Below are 16,198 nucleotides of genomic sequence, written 5' to 3'. Positions count from 1 at the left end.
GTTCCCAAAAATTCATCAACCAAAAGTTTGGCCAAGAGATTTATAGCCTCACAAGAATTGATGCAGTGTCACAATAGACTTACGTGTATGCATACGCACACACCAAACTCCTCAACACCCAGAAAAGACATATCTACCCCACGATATCTTCTTCTGGGACCCAATTCCATGGAGTAGTAAAACATCCCTGCGGACTTCACAAGGGTGTCAACTGAAAATTTCAAAACTTGAGATTTGGTAGGTTAAGTAAGATCATGCATAACAGGATGGGTAGAGATCAACCATGATCTAATTAAATGGCTGCATACACTTGAGGAGCTGAATGGCTTACTATTCCTATGATCCTTTAAAAACATTTTTTTGTGAAATGTTATGTTGCCTTTCTTGGCCAAAGAACATGAAAAGGAGGCAATGGCATAGGAATTCAAGCATGGTCACATCCCATTGGCAAGTAGATTGTAGATTCAAAGGAGAATGTAAATAGTTGAAGTGGAAATATTTGTAGGGCATTGGGAAAGAGAAAGGGCAAAGTGGATCTAATTGGATAGCTCTTCAAAGAGTCAGCAAAGACACAATGGAACAAATGGTAGACATGTTTGTCATGTTTCATTCTGATTCTGTAAAATAACAATTCTGCCAAGATCCACATATAGAACATAGAACGGGGGAGATATGAGCTGTAAATGGACAATGAGCCATTCAATTTGAAAGGTTACGGACCTCTATATACCAGCATTGTGAATTGTGAGATGCTACTACACAGGACCAGAGACTCCCATAAGCACAGAGAAAGTACCTTAACAGAGCAGAGTAAATAATTAGCCAGTTTGGTTAAAGATGGCTTTATTCATAAGCAACATTACAATGACATTAAATTAGAGAGACTTCGTCCCCAGCAGTGGGCTGTTAGGTCCATTCTTTAGTGAACATACTTCACACATAAATTATTGAAGTGTAGACTTTCCATGTGGTTATCAATCGAAAGGTTTCTTGCTTAGGTGTAAAAAATTGGTTTACAAAAATTAACAAGTGATCAGTCTTGATGTGGCTGGAAAAGAAAGATTGCAATTGGTGTAGCATTGATGAGAGGTGGTTAGGAGGGCAGCCAACGTAGTCTCTACCTGCAATACATATACATATTAAGTTATAATTCCATATGGTACAGACATTATGCCCCAGTGTACCAATATAAATGCACTTTCCATAAATAACTGATGCAATCATGTCTGATCCAAATTCCAGCTAAACTTTTCACACTTGCCTGTTATTGTGTTAGTCACAAGCAAGTTTGTAATAACATCACGCAGTTGCAGTGTTATATTTTTCCCCATAAATAATCGTGTTTTCTGAAAATCAATTTCTCACCAATTTTCTTCAGTAACTGAAAAGTGTCCAAAATAAGATTCTGAAAATTAAATTTCAAAATTACATATTTCACAATAACATGATTATATTCAGATTCAATGTCATTAAAAGATTTTAAGTTGAAGACTTTAGCCTCATAAAGAGACTTGTTTCAGTTTTGGGCAGAGCTGTGATCCTATCAGCTAAAGTGAATTGTGCAGACAAACATGTGAAGCACAATCAATGTAAACATTTCACTCATCACACTTTGCGAATTGATTCAAAGTAAAGCAAATCAAAATTGGAAGTCAGGAACTTCTGAATCATAAACAGGGTAAGCAACCACAAAACTACAATGGAAAATGTCAACTGCCCACATGAGCAGCATCTCATATTCACCACCTTAAACATTCACTCCCACTTACCACCAACAGTGGAGGTACTATGTCCAATATACAAGCTGTGCTGCAGCAACTCACCAAGTCTCCTTTGACAGCACCTTCCAAAGCTGCCACCTCTACAGTCTAGAAGGATAAGGGCAGCTGATGCATTGGAACACCACCACCTGCAAGGTACCCCGAAGCCATGCCAACCCGAATTGCAACCATATCACCCTTCATTCACTGCAACCGGGTCAAAACCCTGGAACTTTGTAACAGTACTGGACTGCAGCGTTCAAGGCGGCAGTTCTCAAGGGCAATTAGGGTTGAGAAAATTAATGTTGGCTTTGCTAGTTGCACTCACATCCCATGGAATAATTAAAGTTGCAATGGGGAATGCCAACTGCCCATATGATCAGCACCCCATATACAGCACCTTAAACAATCACTCCCTCCACCACCATCAGTGGCAGCAGTGAGTCCCATGTACAAGATTTGCTGCAGCAATGCAAACAAGCAACCCGGTTTGACTATTTAGTGGAATCTACCAATAGGTTTACTTTTAAAATAGTGGACCAACTAATGACTAAACATTTTGCAAAGCTCTACAAAGCTTTCCTCAGTATCTGAAATTTCTAACCTCTAAAATAAGAATTTAAATAAAATGGAAGACTAAATACTTCATATCTATCCAGTGATCAGTTTGGGTGTCATTTTCATAGCTTCCTAAATGTCTTCACTTTAAGACCACAGAAGTCTAGGTTTAAAAAAATATATTTCGAGTACCCAATTCTTTTTTCCAGTTCAGGGGCAATTTAGCGTGGTCAATCCACCTACCCTGCACATTTTTGGGTTGTGGGGGTGAAACCCACGCAGACACGGGGAGAATGTGCAAACTCCACACGAACTGTGACCCGGGGCTGGGATCCCGGGTCCTCAGCACTATGAGGCAGCAGTGCTAACCACTGTTCCACCGTGCCACCCAGAAGTCTAGGTTTTGACAGAATATTTTCTCCAGAACATTAGGAGAAATTTGAACATGTACAGTTTTTAGAATTTCCTAGCTATTCTGAGTATGTAAAATACCTTTCTAGTATCTTTCATATCATTGAGATGTTCCAAGCACTTTACAACCAGCGAGTTACTTCTTTCAAAATAAATTTAAAGTACTCAATTCTTTTTTTCCCAATTAAGGGGCAATTTAACGTGGCCAATCCACCTACCCTGCACATCTTGTGGGGGTGAGACCCACGCAAACACGGGGAGAATGTGAAAACTCCACATGGACAGTGATCCAGAGCTGCAGCGAGGTACTTTTGAATTATAATTACTGTTCCATTATAAGAACCTGTCAGTAAACTTCCAAACAGCATGAGATAATCATCAGATAATCTGTTTGTGATGCTGGTAGAGGGATAAACATTGATCAAGAAATTGGGGAGCACTCCCCTGCTCTTCTTTGAAATTATGCAATTGGATCTATTACTTCCATCTGATGGAGCAGACTAGGCCTTAGTTTAATGTTTAATTTGAAATATTTCATATGGCGCTTTCAACCATACAATGATCCTCAGGAGTGTCAGCCTAGACAATGTGCCCCAAGTACCTGGGGCGGGATTCTCCAATAATGCCCACGCCCACGAAAAAACGCACGCAAATCACTCCAGACTTACATGGAGTAAGTCCGGAGCGATTCATTTACCTGGAGGGGGCTAGCAGGGCCCCGGAGTGCTCTTCGCAGCTGCGACTGCCGATATGGTGCCCTGCACTTCCAGTTGGGAGTCCACGCATGGGCACGCCTGTGTCGGCAGCCCCGCACGAAATGGCTGACCCACATCACGGACCGGCACCAAGAAGATAGGCCCCCCCCCCAGATCGCGCGCGCCCGCAGATTGGTGGCCCCCGATCGATAGCCTGGCAGTCCTGGAGAGCCCCCCACCCCCTCCAGCCGGTGAATGATCCCCCCGTCCCCCACTTGTGCAGCTGCGGACTGAGTCCATGAGAGAACCATGCCAGCGGGAACTCGGCCAGCTGCACTTGGAGAATAGCCGTGGGGGCCTCTTTCAATGACCCCCGACTGGCGCCATGTCGACCGCGCTCCCGATTGGCGGCGATTCTCTGAGCGCGATTTTGGCGCGGAGGTTTGGAGAATCCCACCCCTGAAGTTCATGAGCATTTCACCCATAAGAGTGGCAATCTGCTGAGTCTTGTCTGACACCGATATAGTTCGCAGACATTTCCACACTGAATTGTTCCCAACCTGGAGAAGTGCATGTTCCGCTCACCCCAAGGCAATGTCCACTTAATCCTGAGTAACGATTTGAGTGTCTTTGATTTATCCCAAACTTTGAAAAACCTAGAAATTGAATATACAATGCTTCATCTCAGCAAGTCCCATTCCAGAGACTTGAACACACATCCTAGGTCAGCATTTTCTCTGCAAAACTGAGAGTGCAGCACTGCCAAAGAATCCGATGGAACTCTCCATTCCTGAGACACGTTGCTGACACTGGGGCAGGATTCACAGACTTCTACGTCTGATTGCCCCAGAAGATGCCCGCCAAAGGGGGCCCAGGCACAGGGAGAGAATCACAGCGGGCCGCCTCCACTCCTGATGTGCCATCTGTGGATCCACCTAGACGTAGCGTTAGAGCCTGCAAGGCCACAAAATTAGACACCAGTTAAGCTGGCACTGGTGCAGAGCAGTTTAGTGTTAGGGGCTAGGGCACGGACCTGTATATATATGTTTTCATATTAAACACCTGTGCACAATGTTACAACCTGCCTTGGTCCTCTGAGGGGTGGGGGTTCGGGGGTGGGATAGTCTGGGCAGGCCGCAGAGAGGGTGCAGGTGGGGGGGGGGGGGGGGGGGGGGGAGGAAGAAATAGGCAGATGTTGGGGTTGGGCTTGGGCTTGGCTTAGGGACTGCAGTTTAGCCAACGCTCACCACTCCGGTGGTGTCCCCCCCGCCCTCACCCCCACACCCCAGGGGATTCGATGGTACCATGTGATGGAATGGCCAGCTCGCATGCAGGGATCACCCAGGTGGATGGTGGAAAGAGTGGTACCGTGGGCAGGAGTCATCGGAAAGCGAGTTGTCATCATCCTCCAGCCTATGGACCAGACCCGCTCTTCCTGCCAACTCAGGGCCCACACCCGGTAGTGCGGCAGGTGTATATCATGGAGGGCGTTGCAGGAGGGGGATGGTGAGCAGATGGGAGGCGTTTTCCGTGCCACTGCCAGTCTCCCACCGTATGCACCCCCCACTCAAGTCAGTGAACCTGGAGGCAATCGGAGCGTCCTGCATGCATTGGCCCTGGCGTACACATTGTGCGGCCTCCTGTGCCTGCCCGGGCCCACGTCCTGTCCATCCTCGCCTCCCCCTGCTTCTTCCTCATTGCACCTCTCACCCTCCCCTCACATCTTCCTCATCACACCTCTGCGCAATGTTCAGGACACAGCAGGCCACCATGATGCGGGGGACTCGCTCCCCCAGAACAGTCCAAGCACCTTAACTGCATCTTTAGGAGGCCAAAGCACCGCTCAATCACGCCCCTGGTCACTGCATGGGCATCATTGTAGTGGATCTCCACGTCGGTCTGTGGCTTCCGGATAGTATTCATCAGCCACGACCCCAGTGGGTAACCCCTGTCGCCCAGGAACCAATCACCCAGCCAGGGGTGCGCTTCAAAGAGGCTGGGAATCATTGAGTGTACCAGGATGAAGACGTTGTGCACACTGCCCGGGTATCGGGCGCATACGTGCATGATGATGCACACCAGCTTCCGATCGTCGAGTGGAACCCCTTTCGGTTTGTGAAGAGTGGCCTGTCATTTACAGGTACCCGTAGGGCGACATGCATCCCGATCATCCCCTGTACATGGAGCAGCTTGGTGATAGCGGCGAATCCCGCTGCCCGGGCATACTGGTGGGCTCGGTCCACATTGAAGTGGATGTAATTTGCCAACTGGGCACATAGGGCCACCATGATGGCGCGGATGCACCTGTGCACGGAGATCTGTGAGATCCCTGACAGGTCCCCACTCGACATCTGAAAGGAGCCCGTGGCGTAGACGTTCAGGGCAACCGTCAACTTGACAACCACCAGGAGCAGGTGGCCTCCCCCATTCGCCCGCTGTGCCAGGTGTGCCATGATCTGGCAGATATGCGGCACTGCCCCCCTGCTCAACCGTTGTCTTTGACGACATGCCCGGGCCGGTAGGTCCTTGAATGATAGTCGCTGCCCGTACACGTGAGGCCTCATGTAGTGCCTCCTTTGCTCCTCTTCCACCTGTTAAAATGGCCAGCTCTCTATCCTCAGCGGTTGCCTCCTGTTCCTCTGGGGCCCGCTCCGCTGCTGCCGATTCATCCTCCTCGAGCAGCTCCAGCTCGTACAGCCGCAGTGCATCCCCCAGGGCTGCAGTGACTAGCAGAAAGGCCCGCATTGCTGGTTGTATTTCAATAAGGAGGCACAGTAGCATAGTGGGTAACACTGTTGCTTCACAGCTCCAGGGTCCCAGGTTCGATGCCCGACGTGAGTCACTGTCTGTGTGGAGTCTGCATGTTCACCCTGTGTCTGTGAGGGTTTCCTCCGGTGCTCCGGTTTCCTCCCACAAGTCCCGAAAGACGTGCTGTTAGGACATTTCGACATTCTGAAGTCTCCCTCTGTGTACCCGAACAGGCGCCGGAGTGTGGCGACTAGGGGCTTTTCACAGTAACTTCATTGCAGTGTTAATGTAAGCCTACTTGCGACACGACGGCCCATCCCCTGGTCACCACCCCCCTACCCCGGTCCCTTACAGGGTCTAGTCTCCCTCCCCCCCCCAAAGCCCAGCCAGTGTCCAACTCGACAGCCCACGGTCGCATCTTTCCATCTCGTACGTCCTCGCTCTCCATCATCAGCCACAACGCCTGTTTGTCGATTTTTAAAAGGACAAGTGAAACTCGCTGTCGGGAATTCCTCCCAGTGGAGAATCGCGGAGGCCCCGGAGAATACCAGGTCAGGACCGCTAATGATATATCAATGGAGTTTACTGCATGTGCGGAGTGGAATGCATTGAAGCTGCTGTCAAGGTACCAGAGAATTGCTATAGGCGTGAAACTGGCGCCCGCCTAGATTTCGGCGTGAGAACCGATTCTCCACCCAACTGCGTTTCTTAATTCCGGTGTCAGCCTATGGAGAATTATTTGGATGCGATCTTAAACTGAGACCCTGACTGCCTCCAAACCTATGGAACAATTCAGAAACAATCAGGGGAGTTATCCCCAGTGTCCTCGCCAATATTTATTCCTCAATCAACATCACTAAAACAGATGATCTGGTGATTATCACATTGCTGCTGTTTTTAGTGTTTGCTGTGTACAAATTGGCAACTATGGGCGAGATTCTCCGACCCCCGTCGGGTCGGAGAATCGCCGGGGACTGGTGTGAATCCCGCCCCCGCCGGTTGCCGAATTCTCCGGCACCGGAGATTCGGCGGGGGCGGGAATCGCACCGCGCTGGTTGGCTGCCCGCCCCCCGGATGGGCCGAAGTCCCGCTGCTAGGATGCCTATCCCGCCGGCGTGGATTAAACCACCTCTCTTACCGGCGGGACAAGGTGGCGCGGGCGGGCTCCGGGATCCTGGGGGGGGGGCGGGGGGGGGGGCACGGGGCGATCTGGCCCCGGGGGTGCCCCCACGGTGGCCTGGCCCACGATCGGGGTCCACCGATCCGCGGGCGGGCCTGTGCTGTGGGGGCACTCTTTTCCTTCCGCCTTCGCCACGGTCTCCACCATGGCGGAGGCGGAAGAGACTCCCTCCACAGCGCATGCGCGGGGATGCCGTGAGCGGCCGCTAACGCTCCCACGCATGCGCCGCCGGGCAATGTCATTTCCGCGCCAGCTGGCGGGGCACCAAAGGCCTTTTCCGCCAGCTGGTGGGGTGGAAATCAGTCCGGCGCGGGCCTAGCCCCTCAAGGTTAGGGCTGGGCCCCCCAAGATGCGGAGGATTCCGCACCTTTGGGGCGGCGCGATGCCCAACTGATTTGCGTCGTTTTTGGCGCCGGTCGGCAGACATCGCACCGATACCGGAGAATATCGCCCCATGTTTCCTACATTACAACATTCAAAAGTATATAATTGACTAAAGTAATTTTGGATGCCAGGAGGTAAAAGGCACTATTCACGTGCAACTCTGTTTTCAAGCACTACAAGGAATGCTCAAGAAAGTGACAGGCTGATCAGGACAGCAGCCTGGAGTGCCTGTCAGTAGTAGATTGTTAAGGAAATTGACAGGGAAGAACTTGATTCGAATGAGGCCCGTCAAACCATGGTCCAAAAAAGCAAGGGTATTTATTTATTTTTAAAAAAGAATTTAGAGTACCCAATTCTTTCTTTCCAATTAAGTGGCAATTTAACGTGGCCAATTAATCTATCCTGCACATCTTTGGGTTGTGGGGGTGAAACCCACGCAAACACGGGGAGAATGTGCAAACTCCCCACGGACAGTGACCCAGAGCCGGGATCGAACCTGAGACCTCAGCGCCGTAAGGCAGCAGTGCTAACCACTGCGCCACCATGCTGCCCTAAGCAAGGGTATTTATCATGTCTCATCCCATAGGTCCTTACCTAAACCCTCAATCTTGCCAAATCCAAACTTTAATCGTTCATTCTCCCTGACAAGAAAGTTTGCGTCTAGTTCTGGCTTGAACAGTTGTTCCTTTAAACCCAATCACAGCACATAGGCAGCTGAAAAGCGCAGTTTGCCTATATCAGGTTTATTTCCACACAACGCAACAAGTTTGAACAGTAACAGGAATAAATTCAAACTAGATGAATGCAGTGTAGTTAGATCTGTTAGCGTTATTATTCCTTTTAAAATATGAGTGGTAGGGTTAATCAAAATCCGGGTAGTCTTGTCCAAAGAATATCTAATTTAACATTCTGTCCATTTGAAAATCTCAGAAGGAACCGATCATTGAAATCCTGCAAGAAAAAAAAAAAATTGGTTTGAATTGTCAGGAAATATTTTAGATTAATTAGGATCCAACTGTGGTAAGCAACTAAAGGAAAACAGGTATCATTTCTTTTCACAATATTTTGAAAGCATTGGTTAGAGTTACAATCTTTAATTTTTGAATACTTTGAAGTTAGATGAAATGGTGTCAATTGTATAGTGCTGTTATTTGGGTGCGTATTCCACCTTTTGTAAAGTATGCGCTATTTTCAAGTTAAAACTTGTGATGCTTTTGAAAGTGTGCTGACAAAAAGTCTATCTAGATCCCAAGATAGACGACCTCAAAGGGACTCAACAATGAGTGATACATGACCACTAAAATCATTTCATGCACTATGCACAAAAAGATCAGAAAGGTATTGACTCCCTATAAATCCATATCTTCATCCACTGGACTTCACTCCAAAACCCCTCAAAGTACTCACAAACCATGGGCACATTTGCCATTACTCTCTGGCCTCAGACCCAACTCCAGCATTGAGCCAATGGGGCTTTCTTCCCCGATAGAATCATAGTATCCCTGCAGTGCAGAAAGAGGCCATTCAGCCCAATGAGTCTGCACCGACCTTTCAAAACAGCACCCCACCCAGGCGCATTCCCCTGCCCTATGCCTGCAACCCTACACATTGATCAACCCATCTAACCTGCACCAGGCACCAAGGGGCAATTTAGTATGGCCAATCCACGTAACCTGCACATCTTTGGACTGTGGGAGCAAACTGGAGCGCCCGGAGGAAACCCACGCAGACACGGGGAGAAAGTGCAAGCTCCACACAAGTCACCCAAGGCCAGAATCGAACCTGGGTCCCTGGTGCTGTGAGGCAGCAGTGCTAACCCACTGTGGCACCATTCCACCCTACTTGGATGTGGAACCCAATATATCTAATCAGCAAACTTTCCCTCCAGCCCCTCCCCCTTCAAAGTTTTGGGACAGCTGTGACCCTGTTCCAACACTTTAAGACCCAGATCCTCTTCACACACTTTTCAGATCCAAGTGCCACCCACAATGCTGATAAATCTGTGTTCCTGACGTTTAACTCCACTGTTCTCCTCTAACCACTAATTCATCATATGCAAAACCACAGGAGATGCATTAATATATGAAGTCATAGGTACATCCGCAACCCTTGCCAAGTAACACCTATTTTATGCAATGCTATTGCGTCTACTTCCATCGCACTAGTTCCATTGTGCCCATCACAAATTAAACTTACAAACTCAATTTACTTACATCAAACTGGGTGGCACTGACCCAGCATTGCACAGCTGTGGCAAAGTGACATTGTTTTCCAGTGTCACCCAATCTATAACTAAATTGATCTACAATCACAATATTGCCACCTTCCCCACCGCTGCACGAAGTCCTCTACAATCCTTAATCCAACCTGGAGTTCTAAGACCATCTCCACCCATATTTTCAACTCTTGCTGGGAACTTTCTTTGGTTTTTAAAAATATTTAATACCCATGTCCATACTTATTTTAAATAACAGACTTTTGTGAGGGCCACGAAGAATCCAGCACGAGTTTTAAGGATAGGCCAGCTTTATTTATACTTGGAGTTTACTAATGGTTTCTCCGCCCCCCCCTCATTGGGGAAGCTCATACTCCCACAGGATTGTGGGATTGTCATTAGTCCCCAGCCAATGGTAAGCAGGCAGGTTATAACATCCCTCCCCCCCCAAAGTCCAAGGAATCCACCGAAGACCCTGGCGAAGGAGGGCGTCGGACTCGATTTGCCGCAGGCCGGACACCATTTGCACGCGGCGCTGGATCAGGCGGCGTGTAACGAGACGGAGACTGGCGCTTCCGTGGTGAACGGCGTAACGGTTGTACATCCACAGCCCGTGGACCCGAGGATTCCCCCTCTGATGCGTCCTGTTTCTCCATCTCGGAGTCAGAGTCTGCTGCCTCCTTCATGTCAGCGTCTCTATCTCCATTCAGTTCTGTAACGACCTGCGCAGGCTTTGAGTGAGGCACCAGTGGAAGATTGTGAGGACTACCTTCCCTTGTCTCTGGTCTCTGCGGCTGTAGAAATGAGCTCCGGGGGCGGAGGGGCTAGTCTTCTGGACCGAACGTGGTCTACATGTTTGCGCTGGAGACGACCCTGGGCTTGCACCTGGTAAGATATAGGGCCCGTTTGGCGAAAGATTACGCCAGGAACCCACTGGGCACCACCAGCAAAATTCCGAAAGAACACTGGGTCACCGGGCGCAAACTGCCGAATCGGCCGATGCCGAGAAAATCCCTGTCCCTGCCGTTCTTGTGTGCGGCGTACTAAGGCGGGTGCGAAGTCTCCGGCCCATTAGGAGTTCTGCGGGAGCTACCCCAGTCACCGCATGGGGGGTGGTCCTATACGTAAACAAAAAGCGAGCCAGTCTCGTGTCCATTGATCCAGAAGACTGCTTCTTTAGGCCTCTTTTGAATGTCTGCACTGCGCGCTCTGCCAACCCATTTGAAGCCGGGTGGTAAGGGGCAGTGCGGATATGGCGTATGCCGTTCATCTTCATGAACCTCGCAAACTCCTCACTCGTGAATGGAGTGCCATTATCCGTGACCAGCACCTCGGGGAGGCCATGCGTACTAAAAAACAAACGCATCTTTTCAATTGTTGCGCAGGACGTTGTCCCCTGCATCTTATGCACCTCTAGCCATTTAGACTGGGCGTCGATTAATAGAAGGAACATGGGACTTCCGGGTGCGGCGATGACCAGCTAAGTCGCACGTTTCGGCAGCTCCCGGTGGAACGGACTTTTGGGCTCTTAATAGGAGCCCCAACGGCAATTTAAACGGCCAAAAACACTGTGCGGTAAACTAGAAGTGAATCCCCCCGGACACGCATGGATAAAGGAGAGCAGCCGGATTGCGGAGGATCCTCTGGAGCAGCGGCAAGGAAGGCAAGCTCAAAGCAAGATGGCGTCGGAAGGTGGCCGTTTGCTATGGGGCCCAGACCAACAAGAGTTCCTGCGGCACTGTGTGGAAGAGCTGAAAAAGGAATTGAAGAAGGAGTTGTTGGCCCCGATATTACAGGCAATTGAAGGGCTAAAGGAGGAGCAGAAGACCCAAGAGCAGAAGCTTCGTGAAGGCAAAGGCTGCTGAAAACGAAGATGAAATACAAGGCCTGGTGGTGAAGACAGAGACGCACGAGGCGCAGCACAAAAGGTGTGTGGAAAGGCTGGAAGTACTGGAGAATAATTCGAGGAGGAAGAATTTAAGGGTTCTGGGTCTTCCCGAAGGCGTAGAGGGGGCGGACGTCGGGACATATGTGAGCACGATGCTTCACTCGCTAATGGGATCAGGGGCCCCGAATGGCCCTTTGGAGGTGGAGGGAGCTTATCGAGTTATGGCGCGAAGACCAAGGGCAGGAGAAATACCTCGTGCCATAGTGGTGAGGTTTCACCGCTATAATGACAGAGAGATGGTCCTAAGATGGGCGAAGAAAACTCAGAGCTGCAGGTGGGAGAACGCGGTGATCCACGTATACCAGGATTGGAGTGCGGAGGTGGCGAGAAGGAGGGCAAGTTTTAATCGGGCTAAGGCGCTGCTTCACAAAAAGATCCAGGTTGGAATGTTACAACCGGCGAGATTGTGGGTCACGCACCAAGGGAAGCACCACTACTTTGAGACGGCAGAAGAGGCATGGACATTCATTGTGGACGAGAAGCTGGAATAGTCTGGCGAGAGAAAGAACTTTTGGGACAAAGTGGTGGGGTGATTATGTGGGGCGAGGGAAAAAAAGGGGGGGGATGATTTTTCAGTTTGTTAATCTTGCGATCCTGTAACTTTTCTCTCTTCCCCATGTTGGGGGGGGGAGGGGGGGGGGGGGGGAGTATGAGGAACTGTGGGCGCCGGCCATTAGGGGCGGGGCCGAGTGGGAAACATGGGCTTTGTTCCCGTGCTATGGTAATTATGGCGGGAACAGGGACGCAGGAAGGAGGGGGCCTCGCACAGTGGGGGCCGAGGACAAGGGGGGAAGCCGAGGTCAGCCAGAGTTCGCTGACTTCTGGGAGCAACATGGCGGGTGCAACTACGCTAGGAAGGGATCTAGTGGAGTGGGGGGGGGGGGGGGAGGGGGGGTTAACTGGGTTGCTGCTGCTAAGGAGAAGGGGGAGCTGTTATGGGATGGGGTGGTCGAGGCGGGAGGGCACCGTCGGGGGTATACACGGGTACGTGGGAAGCGGGTGAGGAGCTGGGTTAAAAAAGGGGATGGCTAGTCAACAAGAGGGGGGGGGGTAAAGAGCCCCCCAACCCGGCTGATCACGTGGAACGTGAGAGGGCTGAACGGGCCGATTAAAAGGGCACGGGTACTCGCACACCTAAAGAAATTAAAGGCAGATGTGGTTATGTTGCAGGAGACGCATCTGAAACTGATAGACCAGGTCAGACTACGTAAAGGATGGGTGGGGCAGGTGTTTCATTCGGGTTTGGATGCGAAGAATAGGGGGTGGCTATCTTGGTGGGGAAACGGGTACTGTTTGAGGCAAAGACCATAGTGGCGGATAGTGGGGGTAGATATGTGATGGTGAGTGGCAGATTGCAAGGGGAGGCGGTGGTTCTGGTGAACGTATATGCCCCGAACTGGGATGATGCAAATTTTATGAGGCGTATGTTGGGACGTATCCCGGACCTGGAGGCGGGAAAGTTGGTAATGGGGGGAGATTTCAATACGGTGCTTGATCCAGGGCTGGACCGATCGAGGTCCAGGACCAGGAGGAGGCCGGCAGCGGCCAGGGTGCTCAAGGACTTCATGGAGCAGATGGGAGGGGTAGACCCCTAGAGATTTAGTAGGCCTAGGAGTAAGGAGTTCTCATTTTTCTCCCATGTCCACAAAGTATATTCACGGATAGACTTTTTTGTCTTGTGAAGGGCACTGATTCCGAAGGTGACAGGGACGGAATATACGGCCATAACTATTTCGGACCACGCTCCACATTGGGTAGACCTGGAGGTAGGAGAGGAAAAAGAACAGCACCCACTCTGGAGAATGGATATGGGCTTATTGGCGGATGAGGGGGTATGTTTAAGGGTGAGGGGGTGCATCGAAAGGTACTTGGAGCTTAATGACAATGGAGAGGTTCAGGTGGGAGTGGTCTGGGAGGCGTTGAAGGCGGTGGTTAGAGGGGAACTGATGTCCATAAGGGCACATAAAGGGAAACAAGAGGGTAAAGAAAGGGAGCGATTGCTGAAAGAACTTTTGAGGGTGGACAGGCAATATGCGGAGGCACCGGAGGAGGGACTGTACAGGGAAAGACAAAGGCTACATGTGGAGTTTGACCTGCTGACCACGGGTAAGGCGGAGGCACAGTGGAGGAGGGCACAGGGTGTACAGTATGAGTATGGAGAGAAGGCGAGTCGGCTACTGGCCCACCAACTGAAGAAGAGGGGAGCAGCGAGGGAGATAGGTGGGGTGAGAGATGAGGAGGGAGAGATGGAACGGGGAGCGGAGAGAGTGAACGGGGTGTTCAAGGCATTTTATGAGGGGTTATATAAGGCTCAGCCCCCGGAAGGGAAGGAGGGAATGTGTTTCTTGGATCAGCTGGAATTCCCTAAGGTGGAGGAGCAGGAGAGGGCGGGACTGGGAGCACAGATTGAGATGGAGGAGGTGGTAAAAGGGATTGGGAGCATGCAGGCGGGGAAGGCCCCGGGACCGGACGGATTCCCGGTGGAATTTTCTAGGAAGTATATGGACTTACTGGCCCCGCTTCTGAAGAGAACCTTTAATGAGGCTAGGGAAAGGGAGCAGCTGCCCCCGACTATGTCGGAGGCAATGATATCGCTCCTTTTGAAGAAGGAAAAAGACCCGCTGCAGTGTGGGTCCTACAGGCCCATTTCCCTCTTAAATGTAGATGCTAAGCTCTTGGCCAAGGTGATGGCGACGCGGATAGAGGACTGTGTCCCCGGGGTGGTCCACGAGGATCAAACTGGGTTCGTTAAGGGGAGACAGCTGAACACGAACATACGGAGGTTGCTAGGGGTAATGATGATGCCCCCATCAGAGGGGGAGGCGGAGATAGTGGTGGCGATGGATGCCGAGAAAGCATTCGACAGAGTGGAGTGGGATTATCTGTGGGAGGTGCTGAGGAGATTTGGTTTTGGAGAAGGGTATATCGGATGGGTACAGCTGCTGTATAGGGCCCCGGTGGCGAGCGTGGTCACGAACAGACAGAGGTCTGATTACTTCCGTCTTCATAGAGGGATGAGGCAGGGGTGTCCCCTGTCTCCGTTACTGTTTGCATTGGCGATTGAGCCCCTGGCCATAGCACTGAGGGGCTCCAGGAAGTGGAGGGGAGTGCTCAGGGGAGGAGAAGAACACCGGGTATCCTTGTATGCAGATGATTTATTGCTGTATGTTGCGGACCCAGTGGAGGGGATGCCTGAGATAATGCAGACACTCAGGGAGTTTGGGGAATTTTCGGGGTACAAATTGAATATGGGTAAGTTTGTGGTGCATCCGGGGGAGCAGAGCAGGGGAATAGATGACTTACCGCTGAGGAACGTGACAAGAGATTTCCGGTACTTAGGGATTCAGATAGCCAGGAGTTGGGGAACCTTACACCGGCTTAATCTAACAAGATTGGTGGAACAGATGGAGGAGGATTTTAAGAGATGGGACATGGTGCCCCTGTCACTGGTGGGTAGGGTGCAGGCGGTTAAAATGCTAGTCCTCCCGAGATTCCTCTTTGTGTTTCAGTGCCTTCCGGTGATGGTCACGAAGGCTTTTTTCAAGAGAATTGAGAAAGGTGTCATGAGTTTTGTGTGGGTCGAGAAGACCCCGAGAGTGAGGAGGGGGTTCTTGCAGCGTAGCAGGGATAGGGGGGGGGGCTGGCACTACCGAGCCTAAGTGAATACTACTGGGCCGCCAATATCTCAATGGTGTGTAAGTGGATGGGAGAAGGGGAGGGAGCGGCGTGGAAGAGATTGGAGATGGCGTCCTGCAAGGGAACCAGCCTACAAGCAATGGTGACGGCGCCGTTGCCGTTCTCCCCGAAGAAATACACCACAAGTCCAGTGGTGGTGGCAACACTACAAATTTGGGGGCAGTGGAGACGACATAGGGGAAGGACGGGAGCCTTGGTGCGGTCCCAGAGAAAAAATAACCATAGGTTTGTCCCGGGGAGAATGGATGGGGGATTTGGAGCATGGCAGAGAGCTGGGGTTGTGCAACTGAGAGATCTGTTCGTAGACGGGACGTTTGCGAGTCTGGGAGCGCTGACGGAAAAATATGGGTTGCCCCAAGGGAATGCATTTCGGTACATGCAACTGAGGGCTTTCGCGAGGCAACAGGTGAGGGAATTCCCGCAGCTCCCGACGCAGGATGTTCAGGATAGAGTGATCTCAGGGACATGGGTGGGGGATGGTAGGGTGTCGGATATATACAGGGAAATGAGGGCTGAGGGGGAGATCATGGTGGATGAGCTGAAGGGGAAATGGGAAGAAGAGCTGGGGGAAGAGATTGAGGAGGGGCTGTGGGCTGATGCCCT

General features: G+C 50.9%; 1 protein-coding gene across 2 annotated transcripts in view; it reads right to left on the bottom strand.

The window, feature by feature from the left end:
* Positions 1-826: 826 nt before the first annotated feature.
* The window catches only part of pdik1l (PDLIM1 interacting kinase 1 like), a 119,554-nt gene continuing 104,182 nt past the window's right edge, over positions 827-16,198 (bottom strand). For both annotated transcript variants that reach the window (XM_072501050.1, XM_072501051.1), the window contains one exon: positions 827-1,121. In XM_072501050.1, coding sequence (XP_072357151.1) covers positions 1,023-1,121 — 99 coding nt within the window. In that variant the 3' untranslated portion in view covers positions 827-1,022. The remainder of the gene's footprint in view (positions 1,122-16,198) is intronic.

Source organism: Scyliorhinus torazame, chromosome 1 (assembly GCF_047496885.1).
Source record: "Scyliorhinus torazame isolate Kashiwa2021f chromosome 1, sScyTor2.1, whole genome shotgun sequence".
Classification (NCBI taxonomy): Eukaryota; Metazoa; Chordata; class Chondrichthyes; order Carcharhiniformes; family Scyliorhinidae; genus Scyliorhinus; species Scyliorhinus torazame.
This window is presented reverse-complemented; position numbering and strand designations above follow the sequence as displayed.